Source organism: Engraulis encrasicolus, chromosome 9 (genome assembly GCF_034702125.1).
Source record: "Engraulis encrasicolus isolate BLACKSEA-1 chromosome 9, IST_EnEncr_1.0, whole genome shotgun sequence".
In the NCBI taxonomy this organism is placed as follows: domain Eukaryota; kingdom Metazoa; phylum Chordata; class Actinopteri; order Clupeiformes; family Engraulidae; genus Engraulis; species Engraulis encrasicolus.
In genome coordinates this window covers 29,635,195-29,649,960 of record NC_085865.1, presented here as the reverse complement: position 1 = coordinate 29,649,960, position 14,766 = coordinate 29,635,195, and the positions used below count along the sequence as shown (strand labels likewise).

The 14,766-nt window shown below is 40.1% G+C and overlaps 1 protein-coding gene across 3 annotated transcripts; it reads right to left on the bottom strand.

Moving 5' to 3' along the window:
• Nucleotides 1-4,192: 4,192 nt before the first annotated feature.
• LOC134455679 (tripartite motif-containing protein 16-like) lies at nt 4,193-8,431 on the bottom strand. Of its 3 annotated transcripts, none has more exons than XM_063206894.1 (6): nt 7,770-8,431; nt 7,348-7,443; nt 6,965-7,198; nt 6,280-6,439; nt 5,365-5,424; nt 4,193-4,772 (listed from the first exon to the last, which is right to left on the bottom strand). In XM_063206894.1, the coding sequence occupies exons 1-6, from the start codon at nt 8,358-8,360 to the stop codon at nt 4,255-4,257; spliced, it is 1,659 nt and encodes a 552-aa protein (XP_063062964.1). In that variant the 5' UTR covers nt 8,361-8,431; the 3' UTR covers nt 4,193-4,254. The 3 variants fall into 3 exon arrangements, with proteins under 3 accessions (XP_063062964.1, XP_063062965.1, XP_063062966.1); XM_063206896.1 differs by having other exon boundaries at nt 4,669-4,772; nt 5,357-5,424; XM_063206895.1 differs by lacking the exon at nt 5,365-5,424.
• Nucleotides 8,432-14,766: the final 6,335 nt, after the last annotated feature.

Below are 14,766 nucleotides of genomic sequence, written 5' to 3'. Positions count from 1 at the left end.
TAGGTAGCTTTAGATACAATGGTCTCAGGATGAACTGAATATGAACAGTAAAGTACATTACCCACTAGCCGCAACTGATTTCAGTGCCAACAACTTAATGGCACTGTTGATAACATGTATCGCCACTGGATGGCCTGACCAGGACCTACAATGTAAATACTGAAAATATCATGGAAATATATAAGTGAAACACCCCCTTTTAGTCAGAGTTTGTGTATAGCATGTGTACAGAGTTATAAATCAATGACAAAAAATCCTTATACACAATACTTCAACAAGGAAAGGTCTATTAAGTGTTTTACAAAACATAGTTTGGCTAAATTGCATATGAAATAGGACTCTAGAAGAGCTGAGTGAAGTTACATTTTTCACGTTTAGACTTACCTAAATGTACAGTTCTGCTGGTCTGTTGTCACTAACACAATTTGAGTTTGCTGCCATCATTGAGCCAGAAGGCAGGTAGTGGCTCAGTGAATGTGGCCTCTACTTTGTGCAACAGTGTCATAGTGTTAGCAGAGACACTGTAGAAGCACAGAGTTCCTGCCCTGTGATCCACATAGGGTATGAGGAACGTCCGTTGGCTCATTATTGTGGAGTAAAGAGGATGAGAATGTACTCCAGGAGTTTGCATTTGCAAACCATAGTGTCATCAGCCTTTCCTCTTCAGCCCATTGTATGAAACAGCTATTCCGATATTTGTAGACCACTCAACATCCCAGTAGCACCTGGTAGATGTTAGCCTCGCGAGCCATCCTACGTACTTCCGCCAAAGGATTGGCTCCACTACTGTAGTCTGGCCGTGCTTCTCTGTGGAGTGCCTGGAGCAGTAGAATTTTGATCGCAACGCCCCCCCCAGAAAACAGCCAATAATCGAATACGCCCCCCACGTGGGGGCGAAAGGGGGAGGACGCTCGTGACAATGACGTACACATCTGCGCCAGAGCCATTGGTCTGCGCTATGTTGTTGTTGAGTAACTGCCAGCGATTGGGTGAAAGGTGTCCAATAATTTTAAATCATAACTGAATGCAAACTTCCTGCTTCCTACAATCGCTTCAGAGCAAAGAAATGCCAGACCATAAATACGAAATGAAATGGTAGTATTATGGGATGGTCAGGACCAGGCTAGGTAGATGTAGCCTCTGAACACATCACCTGATACACATTACTAAACCTGTCTGGATGATCAGGATATGCCTGACTCTTTAACCCTTTCTACAACTCTTTTTTTCTTTGACAGTCTCAGGTTATCATGAGCAGTGTTGGGGTCCAAAGTCAGCAGACAGCAATCTGTGGTTGGGATTAGAAATAACAATAATAATAAGCAGATATTTTCGTGATCAAAACGAGATCTGCTTGGTCTAATATAGGTGTGGTTGAATGCTTGGCAAACAAGATGGACAGGTTTACCTAACCTGATTTCCCAAGACATAAAAAAATTCTGCTTCCTACTTGAAGCAGCGCGTGAACGGCCTCAGAGCCATGTGGACTACACCCGCAATTTACGTCAGATAGATGAATGCCAATCAGGGATTACCGACGGCATGGAGGAGGTCCCATGCCAGAGCAGTTGCTCTGAGGTGACTGTGCGACTGCTTAGCAAATATTTTGTTCCCGCGATGACCATGTGACATGACTGCGCAGAGGTCACTCCCATATGCTGCGTCGTGGACAGAAATTATAACCAGTTTGCTTCATGCGGGACACAGTGGGCATGCTCGCTGCCTAGCAAACTTGCTGGCTGGCAAAAAAACATCACGATCATCACAATGTTTACTGTGACACATGGCTGCACCAGTCAGCTGCTCTTGGTGTAATTACATGAGATGGCCAGCAGTGGGGGCTGTGGATCTGTGGTAAACAGAGCAATATGTGAGTTTATGGTATACATTATAAAGTGGTATACATCACATAGAATACTGCTCTGTTTAGCACAGATGCACAGCCCAGAACACTGGGCATCTGATGATGTCTTGTGAAGTCAGTTGTTTGTTGGACGTAGCAAACAGTAACTCAGTCAGGGTGAGCCAGGCACATTTTAACGTACAAGCCTTCAATATTGTCAAAGCAATCTACACTAAGGCTTGTGTTATTTATACGAAATGTGTTTTGTTGGCATCCATTCTATTTTGTTTCTGATTTGATTCTACATTCTCTGATTTGTTTCTACCGTTTCTGATTTGTTTCTTCCTATGACCTATCTATTTTGTTTAAGACTCTTCTCTCCTCTTCCATGACTATTCACTTCACTGATGCCTCGATCAGCTGTGGTGTGTGTGTGTGTGTGTGTGTGTGTGTGTGTGTGTGTGTGTGTGTGTGTGTGTGTGTGTGTGTGTGTGTGTGTGTGTGTGTGTGTGTGTGTGTGAGAGCGTGTGTGTGTGTTTTTAGGCCTACTACTTAACCCTGTGCTACCTAACATTTAGGCTACACATATTGTTCTGTAAGTACGTATAGTTCCTGTGCACTTTGTATCTGCAAGTGTTGTAAGCTATATCATGTCCTCGATTGTAAATCACTTTGGATATAGTACATTCTTTCCATAAGGTCTACTATGGAATTATATGCCTCATTGTGAGGCTACTGTGGTACCAATTATTTTTTTTTAATGTATAGGATTCTGTGGTCAATTCGTACATAGCATATCCACGTGTGAGTCAGTGTGTTTTCAGGTTGGAAGTGTCTCTCTTGGCCCCCTGACTAATTTCACCTCGTCATCCCTGGTAGGCCTATATCCCCATAACGCACACTGTTCTCGTGAACCCAGTTTTAAAATTACTTGTTAGTGAAGCATTTCAATTTTTTAATTCAGTAGAACACATTTCCCATTTCCTCTGGCCAACCATTATACAATGGCTCCATAGTGACTAGTTATGGAACTTTGAAGGATTTCTATTTTCTATGGAGTCACACAGTTCACTCGATAGATAGATAGATAGATAGATAGATAGATAGATAGATAGATAGATAGATAGATAGATAGATAGACAGATAGATAGATAGATAGATGGATAGATGGATGGATAGATGAAATGGTAGGCTACATATTGATTCTACTCGTCTTCAAAATTACTGGCTGACAAAGTTATATAGCCTACGGATGTGTTTATTTATTTGCCTATTGATAAATTGCCATAATGGGTGTACTTTATGTCCATTGTGTTGACCCATGACAGAAACAGAAATGACTAACTTTAACTTTTTGAGGTCTGTTTGCCGAGAAGAGACTAAATATCTCATCACATGTTGACAGCAGCTGGTTTTGTAGGCTATGCAGGGTTACTTACCTTACTTTCATTGATTTTAACAGGTTAGCCATTATACTGCTGATACGTACACATTGCCAGCCTGTAATTTATGTTGTTTTTAAATGTCAAAGTCACTATGTAATGTAATTGGTCAGGATTTTGCAATGTGCTCTTGTTTTCTTTCAATGAAAAATGAAGGTGTTACAAGTTACAACCAATTACAACATACATTATACATAGTGTATTTTATTACATGCATTATTTGACACCATTTGAGTCAAAGTATGTATGTACTCATCATTCAAAACAAACAAACAAACAAACAAACAAACAAACAAACAAACAAACAAACAAACAAAAAGAATTGGAAGATGAAGAATGCACCACATATTAATGTTTACAGAAAGTGTTACATAAACACTTTAAAATCCTACAGGTAGGCCTACCATAACAGTTCCCTGAAGTAAAGGAAAGTAAAAGTAAAATCCGTGCACCTGAAGATGAACAGTTAAGTATGGTCAACATAGTCACCAGTACTACATTACTGTACATCTACAGTCAAAATGAACTGAATATGACCTGCTAAGTGGAGACCCAGTGTCAGCAACTGACTCCAGTGCAGAGATCATGACAGCACAGGGTGATAACTTTGCTACTATTGACACTGGAGAACCTGGCCAATAATTGACAACCATTGACAACCATTCTACATGCAACCCTTAACTTCATGACTTAACGACCATATTATACTTAAGAGTGTTTATGTTAAAACAAAGAAATAAGCTTCTTTACCATTAGCTCACAAAATATTTCCAAGGCATGGTCATATAGTCTAAAGTGAATATCACAAAGAGTGGGAGATATGAAACATTTCACAATATTATATATATATATATATATATATATATATATATATATATATATATATATATATATATATATATATATAATCACAATATATATTTCTTTTTTGCCATATTGACATGAACATGTTTTTCTGCTGGTCTGTCACTAACACAATTTGATTTTGCCATCACCGCGGAACCAAAAGGCAGGATATAGTGGCTCAGTGAATGTGGTCTCTACTTTGTGCAGCAGAGTCATTGTGTTAGCAGAGACACTGTAGAAGCTCAGAGTTCCTGCCCTGTGATCCACATACACTCCTATTCTAGAGGAGGTCTGAGGGAGTTTAATTGATTTATTATTATGGTAGAACCAGAACCCAGATGGATGGCAATACAATGCCCAGGAGTTTGTATTCAACCCAAGCATAACAGCATGATGATTTCCTTTCCTCTTCAGCCCCTTGTATGAAACAGCTATATGCAGATCATTTCCAGACCACTCAACCTCCCAGTAGCACCTGGCAGATGTAGCCTCTGAACACATCACCTGTGCAGCACTATCAAATCTGTCTGGATGATCAGGATATGATTGACTCTTATTAACCATTTCTGCTACTCTGTTTCCATCAGACAATCTCAGCAGAATATGAGCCGTGTTGGGGTCCAAAGTCAGCTGATGTGAATCTGTAGTTGGGTTTAAAATCATAATTATTAATTTGTTAACAATTTGCCAAACATGTATTCCAGGCAGTGGCGGAACAATTACACACAGGGCCCCAGGGCAAAACACTGATGGGGCCCCTCAAACGGCTTGCTATGGTCACAATAGGGCCCTAACCACAATACAAGAGGGCCCTGGGCCCAGGGGCAAATGCCCTGCTTGCCCCCCCTATAGCTCCGCCCCTGATTCCAGTAGTATTGTGAAACAATGAACTGTGATCATTAAATTACAGTTTACATGTCACTTCACATGAACCCCTCTCACACAACCCAAACATATACACTACAACCCAAATTACACACGCACGCACGCACGCACACACACACACACACACACGCACACACACACACATCTGAACCATCTCAAATGACCTGTTGTATCCTGCAGTGTGTATTTCAGTAGGTATTTGTGAATGTGTGTGTGTGTACACATGACACATGTGAATGTAGTGTATGTGGGAGTGTGCATGTGCTGCTTGTGTGAGCGTGTTCATGATTTCAATGCACTCTGTGTGTGTGTTCTCTGTGCTGGTGTTAATTTGCTTAACTGCTTTACATTTAAGGAAATCGTCTCTGGTCTCAGGCTCTGAAGGTCTGAAAATGCTGATTTGTTCACCTGTTGGAAAGAAGCACAATAGTGCTCAGCATTATTGACCTGGCCATGAGGGGCAGTGCAACATTATTGGGAGGGAAAGTGGAAAACAGCGATCCTAGCGGTTACGTTCCAAACACCAGGGTGATCCTATTGAAACTCCCATAGACAAGTTTTTTAAAAAAATCCCACAAAGATATGACTTGGAACTATAACACCAGACACATTTTTCAGCGTACACAATAGCATGAACTACTACCTGTGAAAATCTCAAGTCATTTTTTGCCCTTTTAAGAAAAATAGAAATTGTGCCAATCTGGTCGGAAACGGACTACAGCTCCCAGCATGCTGTGCTTCGCGCCTCGTTGACAACACAGAGAAACAAATGAACGCGAACGAACGCAAGTTCTTCGCATATCTTCACATTCTTGTAATCCTATGAGTTCCACATTGTCTTCTTATTACACATATATACACGCGATCATTTTGGTATGGTTTTAAATTCTCTAGTAGATATGATGGCTTCTGTGGTGACGAGTAACCACCTCTCTGGCTCATGTTTGGCTATGCTAATTTGGCTATGCTAATTACATGGAGTAAACAAGCCACACATGCCAGTCAGTGTAGTTCTGTATTAGCTTTTTAAAGAATATTAAAATCAGCTCAGATCAGTGAAAAACCGAACATTTTACCACCTGGTTCGATAAAACGGGCCAACATGCCCATAATATGACTGCCACTACTTCTACTTCGTCGTCAGGGCCGAGATGTAATTTTTCAAAGAAAAAAAACATTCATTTGTTGCAGGGGGTTGGAACGTTGCCAGCAGGGGGCGATGAGATTACTTTCCCTCCCTATATCTGTAACTGTGAGACATACCAGTTTTAGTCATGTCCTGTAGTCCCTGGTGGAGCACATCCTGCAGTTTCTCTTTGAGAACAGTGAGGCTGTCACTCACTCTATCAAACAGCACATCTGAATGCACTGAGCATGTAGATGACTTGTCAGATGTAGTGGATGCACACAGAAACTGGAAACTCTATGAGATGCAGAAAAGAATTAAGAATTGAAATAAATACAGTAATTGATCACACCGATTACTTTACGATGCTTAGTAATGTACACCCAGCGGAGTAAGGACAATTCTGCAATTTTTGACTTTTGGCCAAGCAGGTGGCCCCTGGCAGGTGGGGGCTGCAGCCATAGGCTGCAGCCATATCTAGCCTGTGCGTTAACCCGGCCGTGGATACCAACTAGATCAGCTGAGCTCCCAGAGAAAGCTGACAGCTTTGCTACACTCTGTGGCCCACCAAAACTAACACTGGACTCAATTAGCAAGAACACATTCTACATGTCCTGCAAAAGGCACAAGGTTGCACCTTACATACTTGCACCAGAGAATATACCGTATTCACAGTATTTTGATGTATAGAACATTACAAATTGAACATTAATTTCCCCTCTCCTATTCTTTGAAATATTGCATTAACAGTAAATGGAATCACTTTTATATAAACTATATGTTATAATTATATGTACTGTAGTATTTATGCTACCATGGTACCTTGAGAAAACGGATGTTATTTTCACTTTGTGAGAACTGCTCCAGCTCATCAACTCTCCTCTTCAGCTCAGCGATCTCCTGTTCCAGTGTCTCCACAAGTTCTTCAGCTCGACTCACATCAGCCCTTTCCTGATCTCTGATCAGCTTTTTCACCTCAGAGCGCCTTTTCTCAATGGAGTGGATCATCTCTGTGAAGACCCTCTCACTGTTCTCCACTGCTGTGTCAGCAGAACACTTTTGGAACACAAGACAACACCACATCGAGAACATCTGTTCTAAACATCTGTGATGGGCATCAAGACATTTTCTCTGTCTTGTGATCATAACAAGGAACTAATAAATCTGGCAGGGCAGTCTGTTGTCTTGTGCGAAGGTTAACTTACCTGAAGAGTTTTTACAGCCTTTCTGAGGTCTTGTAGGTGAGTCTCTTTTTCTTTGATGACGTCATGGAATTTTCGCTGTGTTTCTCCCAGCTCTTTCTGGACATGAAAAAAGAAAACTGAACGTGTAAACGTGAAATATCTAATAACACATTATTTCTTGAATAATTATTGTTATGGATACTGATTCATTATGAGAATATGACCAAAGCATATATATCCTTTATATGATATCTAGTAAGTTTCTGCCAGATTGAAAAAAATCGACAAAGTATGGCTACATGTATAAATAGGCCTACTGAATATTTATGTCTGGAATATTTTCATTTTCTTTTTTTGTTATGGAGTGTTTTAAACCATAACTAAATCTTAACTTGATTGATAATGTACCATTTCTGCTATTGAGGGAATATATGATGCCTCACCTGTTTCTCTGTCCGCTCTGCTCCAACTGAAATAGTGTCATGTCCTTTGTGTTCATCCATGATGCACAGCATGCATATGCACGTCTGATCAGTGCGACAGGTGACCTCCAGCAGTTTATCATGCTGAGAGCAGATCAGATCCTCCAGTTTGCCAGCAGCATCAATCACTTTGTGTTTCTTCCCTGGGTTTAGATCATTGTGAACTCTGAAGTGTGTTTCACAGTAAGAGGACAGACACATAAGACAGGACTTGACAGCCCTCCGCTTTCTCCCAGAGCAGACGTCGCACTCCACATCTCCAGGTCCAGCATAGCAGTGGGCAGCAGGAGCAGACTGGAGTCCCAGAAGCTTCAGCTTCTCCACCACTTCAGCCAGCATTGTGTTTCTACCCAGAACTGGCCTTGGAGTAAAAGTCTGTCTGCACTGTGGGCAGCTGTAGACTCCCTTTGGATCCTCTCGATCCCAGCAGTCTGAGATACAATCCATACAGAAACTGTGTCCACAGGGAATTCCCACAGGATTCTTTAGTAGATCCAAACAAATTGCACAAGTGAACTGATCCTGAGCTAAAAACACATTGGCCTCTGCCATGTTTGCACTGCTATCTTTCTCTCGTCTTGAACTCTGTATCTCTCTCCGGGTTACGTTCGGTCTCTCCCACAGAGCAGCAAAGCAGGAAAAGCAGGAAGAAGAGCTGAGTTTCTGTTTTGTACAAAAGGGCCGTGCCGTAGCAGAGGGAGTGGCCTCTGAAGCCAGTAAACATAGAGAGGACAAAAAGAACTTTGGGCTGTTGCAATCTGTGTCCACTAATTCTGCTCAGTAATTTACAACATCGTTTGCATATGTATCTTGCAAAATAAAGTTGTCAACTAGCACTAAGGAATATGCAGTGTAGTTTCGTAATGAAATGCTTCTTGAAATCGGAGTAGACGTCTTCTTGCCAAGATTTGTTTTTTATTTCATCTTTCCTGATGACGGAAATAAGTAGATTTAATCAACTATATTTAAAAATGAATGAAATAAATTACATTTAGACTTAAATTAACAATAAATCTTAAATAAAAGATTTCATCTATTAACTTAACAGTAACATCACCAAATCTGACTTCTTCCACCTCAAAAACATCTGCAGACTCCAGTCCTCACTGTCAGACACTGTTGCGGAGACTCTGATACATGCCTTCATCACCTCCTGCCTGGACAACTGTAACGGTGTCCTTTATGGTCTTCCAAAGCACTGGACAAGTTACAGCGTGTCCAAAACTCGGCTGCCAGGATCCTCACACACACACAAAGCGGTGGCAACACATTACCCCCACACTCAAGCAGCTTCACTGGCTCCCAGTGAAGTCACACATCACCTACAAAATACTTACTCCTTACATACAAATCCCTCAATGCTCTTGCTCCCCAGTGCCTCTCTAATCTCATCCAGCATCACTCCCAACCAAGGTCCCTGAGGTCCTCTGGCAAGGACCCGCTTGTCATCCCCCGTTCAGGCTACAGACTTTTGGTGACAGAGCCTTCTGTTGCTGCCCCACCCTTTGTAACAGTCTAGCCCCCACACTGGCTACGTTCAAGAAGCACCTAAAATCACACTTATTCACTTAGGCCTACAGTCCACCCTTTTTTGATCATCACATATTTGCAGTATTTCCCAGCATTATTCATGAATGTGCATATAGTGTTTCCATTGCCTAGTTTAACAGTTTAGCCAAATTAAGCATAGCAATGCAAGTTTATGGGGGCAAGCAACACATCATCAAATGTACTTATAAAGTGCTTTAAAATTGATGTAAAATTCACCAGAGTGCAAAACAGCCATTTAATCCTGTACTGTGATAATTTGTGGCTTGATGCTGATGCCTCCATTCACTTCCAGTGATTATGCTAAGCTATGCTAAAAATTCTAATCCAATAAATCTAAGTACTGAAAAAACTGAGAAGAAAATGATGAGCACATTAATGAATAATGCTGGGAAATACTGCAAATATGTGAAAATCAAAAAAGGGTGTGTAAGAACCCAAAACGTAATAACTGCCCATAACGTAATAACTGCCCATAACGTAATAATTTGGGCCCATTTGAAACGTAATAAAACCCATAACGTAATAACTTGCCCATAACGTAATAACACTTCCCTACCCATAACGTAATAACTTATTACGTTATGGGCAGGTTTTTACATTATGGGCCTTACACTAAAAAAAAATCTTTGATAATGTGATAACGATGCCCATAACGTAATAACTGCCAGTAATGTAATAATTTGAGCCCATTTGAAACGTATAGCCAATAGCGTCAAATAGCAACAACGGTAGAGCCAAGTGTTTTAACATAAGGTAAGGTTGGTTGACAGGTAGGCCTATGCAGACCATGCTAATAATACTAAATTGTTAACTATCTAAATTTTATTCAGCAAATATGTAATTATTTACAGGATCTAGGGGCTGTGACAATGTAGTTTAATGATGATATTAATATTGCTTATTGTGTTAATGTGATAAAATTAAATAGCCTATATATCTTTATATTGTTTTTAAACTGAAGCAGGTTAGCTGATATGATTACTATACTAACTATCTTAAAGGTACACTGTGTAAGATTTTTAGTTGTTTATTTTCAGAATTCATACTACCCATTCACTAATGTTACCTTTTTCATGAAAACTTACCACCACCATCAAATTCTAAGTATTCATTATGACTGGGAAAATGGCACTTTTCATTCATGAAAAGAGGGATCTTCTCCATGGACGGCCATTTTGAATTTCAAGAAATTGACATTTTTAGCTGCAAAAATGATGGAACATGGGCCATAGTAGAAAATATTTGTTTATTACTCAGTAAACTTTCATGTAAAGATCGAATTTGGCACAAGGCAGCCCAGTTTCAATTAGCAGCATAGTTGCAGTAACTTTTTTGACCATTTCCTGCACAGTTTACCTTTAAAAATGCTAATTATGGTACAAAATGAAATGATTAACTACGAATCTAGTCTTACTCAACAAAAGAAGGTTAACAAAGTTAATTATTTTAAGATGTTTATTGTATTGTTATTTCACTGTTTTCAATATACTAGCTCAGAGTAGATTGTTTATGCTAAATATGCTTGCACTCAGCACACACGGCACTTTTAGCATTTTTCTATGCAGTCTAGTTATAACTTGGGAAATTGCATGCTTCCTTGTCCAATTGTTCCAATGTGAAAGACCGCATGGAAACATTATACCTTTGTACCAGTTTACCAAATTAAATTAACTCATGACAACATCTGAACATCTAATGTTATCTTATTACGATGCATTGTAAAATACATTTCCTGTAGATTTATTTCTTTGAAATAGGCCTATATTTTACATTTGAGTTTGAAGTGGATTAAGAGAATATATTCATTAGAATTGAGGGGGCTGGGGGGCGCTGTGGCGCAGCGCGCTAAACCCCCCCACATTTGGGCTTGCATGCCCATCCACGGGGACCCTGGTTCGAGTCCGGCCGGGGTCATTTCCCGATCCCCCCCTGTCTCTCTGTCCCATTCGCTTCCTGTCACCATCTTCAACTGTCCTGTCAAATAAAGGCATAAAAGTCCCTAAAAAAATATATTTAAAAAAAAAAAGAATTGAGGGGGCTGTTTTCCAGCAGGGGCCATTTTACTATTTTGCTTGAAAATAAAAATAGAACACACTGAAAGCACAGGAAGCACAAGAGTCCTCATAGGAAGCACAAGTCCCTTTTCAGTTTTTGTGGGTATATCAAACAGTCCGGTCCGGTCCGACGTATTTAGACCCAAAGGTCTTCACCAGGGTTCCCGTCACTGTGATTGTTCTCATTGTTTTTGAAAGGAGTGTTTCCTATTTTACCATTCATCCAAGCTGATGGAGGAAGAATGTCAGTGCAGGTATTTTTATATACTGTATACTGTTTTATCATTGCATCATTGCATCAGGAGATAGCGGGTGATCTATCTGTTCATCCATACGAATTGGAAGGAGCACATCTCTCTGAGTTTATTGAGAAGACCTGGGAGGGATACCTACTGAGAATGGCACAAAACGGCACATATGGGATCACTTAACTCTCCAGAGAGCATCCCAATTGTTTAATGTCAAATTTGTAGTGTTGAGTCTTGGTTTAGATGCCACCTTTGTAATATCACCATCTGGTAATTTCTGTTAAGACTTCCCCAGTCCCCACTCTTTGACATTTTGCTGAGGGGCAGAGTGGGCATTATGCCAGTTTAGATGGTAGTATTCACCCTTACATTCAGTCCTTCAGGATCACAGAGATGCACAGACTGTATGTTCACCTTATGTTCATGGTGCTGAAGCTGCCTCCTTGTCTGATGGTGACTCTGCCTATGTCCCTGCTGTTGATCCTGCCTCTGTCCCTGATGGCAACCCTGCCTCTGCCCCTGATATGATGGTGTCTCTTTTCCTGATGGTGACCCTTCCTCTACCCCAGATGTTGACCCTGCGTCTGTCCCTGATGTTGATCCTGCCTCTGTCCCTGATGGTGACCCTGTCTCTGTCTCTGATGTTGATGATGCCTCTGTCCCTGGTGCTGAAAAACCCATGTTTCATGGCGTTCCCTATTAACCTTCAGAGGTTTTATAGAAAATTATTGGTTTTGTCCTTGAATAAGATATGGCCATGCTTGGGGCATTTAAAGCGATGGTTCGGAGTAGTTTTCTGGCTTGGTGCTGAAGCTGCCTCCTTGTCTGATGATGACTCTGCCTATGTCCCTGATGTTGATCCTGCCTCTGCCCCTGATGGCAAAGCTTTAGCAGGACAGAATATATTTGGCTTGTATTGATAATGATAAACTCCTGAACTATTTCCAAACTTCCCAAATGCTTCGTTTTTTTGTGAGTAGAGACCATATTTATACTACTGTAGAAGTTTGGTGACATGACATGTTAATTTTCTGGGGTAGGCCCAAGTTTGGAGATACCCAATAGCGCTTGAACCAAACTATTCAGAATACCGGTAACCATACAATAACTCGGTAACTCTGCTAATGTTCGCCCAAGCCAGACAACAGTTTGGGTGGAATACTGTATGGATGTCACGGTTCAAATTGCATTAGGGTGAATCGCTTTAATAGAGTGTCACACCTGATCCATCAGGTGTGCCCATGTTTCATCCAAAAATACATTTAAGAGATGCTCTTGTGGAGAGCCTAGCACTTGAAGGCGACAGTGGAGGCAGCAGTCGTCTCAGCACATGACTGAAAGGCTTATTCTGCGAGAATAGCCAATGGATGAAAGCTTGGATACTTCTTCATGTCATGTAGGCAACGGAATTTACAAGATCAAAGACATTTAATGGAAAAAGTAATGTCAGTATTATGTGGATGTTATTCTTATCCTTATGTTTTTGTTGAGTAGGCCTATGCATATTTTGTTTATTTACATTTTTACATCTAAAACTTTGAGTCGGAACAAAGCAAGATCACAGCATACTCCAACTCAAACTTCAGCCGTGATATTCATGGGAAGTTTGGCAATTTTGTGTTGAACAGTTTACCTAATCTAATGTTTATGTTGAGGATGGTACAGTAGCCTAAGTGTGTGTTTTAACATTTCAATATGATGAAAAGTATTGTGGTAAAATAGAATTTTATACACAATAGCAGTCTGTCGTTTATGTTTTTGTATAACAAACAAAAGACGTTTAATTTCACTATTAGTGTAGTTCATGTATGAAATTTGCAGTTCAACATTTTGCATTAAAGGAATTAAAATTGAGAATACTGTATGTGTTTGTCATTATTATAATAACTAAAAACTACTACTACAATTTGATTGAAAACGTAGGAAATGCAGAGGATAACAGATTAAAATATCCAGCCACTGCTATTTGCTGCAACAATACTGGATAGAGGTCAGACGAAATATGAACAGTAAAAAAGTAAAGTGCATTGCAAATACTGGAGTCATCTGTGCTACATATACCTCTGAATAACCTGCCAATAATGTAGGGTAATAATGTAGGCAGGCAGCAGATTTGGTGAACCCTCTCTTAAAGAGGAAATATTTAGTCATTGTTTAAGATGGATTAAAAAAAAAGTAAAACAGCTATCAGAGCTTTTTTAAGTTATTGTAAGGCAAATAACGTAATGACCTGCAAAATACCTCATTACGTTATTGGCAGAAGGTTATTACAATATTGGAAGAGCAATATTACGTTATTGGCTTCATTACATTTCAAATGGGCCCAAATGATTACGTTAATGGTAGTTATTACGTTATGGGCATCATTATTACATTATCAAAGTTTTTTTTTAGTGTAAGGCCCATAACGTAATAACCTGCCCATAGCGTAATAACTTATTACGTTATGGGCAGAACGTTATTACGTTATGGGTAGGGATGTGTTATTACGTTATGGGCAAGTTATTACGTTATGGGCTTTATTACGTTTCAAATGGGCCCAAATTATTACGTTATGGGCAGTTATTACGTTATGGGCAGTTATTACGTTTTGGGTTCTTACAGGGTGGACTGTTCCTTTAACCCTATCCGGACCGGGCTTTTTTGGCCTTCCTGGGACCGGGGGGGGGCGCTCTTTTGACTTAGGAACCCAACTTAGGAACCGAATAGCGTATGACCACCAAACTTGGAGGGGATGATCTTCAGCCAATGATCTATGACTGACATCAGTTTGGTGTCATTATTGGATATTATGACATCATTATGACGTCATTTCCTGCTTTTATTGCCCAAAATGTCACCTTAATGTATTTTCCATTTAACTTGGGTAATGCACATCAATTTTGGTTATTATGTGCATCAGACCACTTCAAATGTTCACAAGGGTGTCTGATGCTAATGTAAATGTAAAAAAATATGAAATGTGATGATGATGAGGCTTATATTAGTGATTTTTGGTCAGGCGTACCTGTCAGAAAAACGTTGCCATGGCAACAACACAAATGATAAACCTAACCTCATTGTAGCCAACTTCATTCTAGGAAAAGTCACAAAGTTTCGTATTCA

Excerpts from the sequence above, each read along its gene's own strand:
- LOC134455679 (XM_063206894.1), bottom strand. The coding sequence starts at position 8,360 with ATGGCAGAGGCCAATGTGTTTTTAGCTCAGGATCAGTTCACTTGTGCA. Across the intron at positions 7,199-7,347 it reads AGGCTGTAAAAACTCTTCAG|TGTTCTGCTGACACAGCAGT; the intron begins GTAAGTTAACCT and ends GTGTTCCAAAAG. Across the intron at positions 5,425-6,279 it reads ACAGGACATGACTAAAACTG|GTGAACAAATCAGCATTTTC; the intron begins GTATGTCTCACA and ends TCTTTCCAACAG.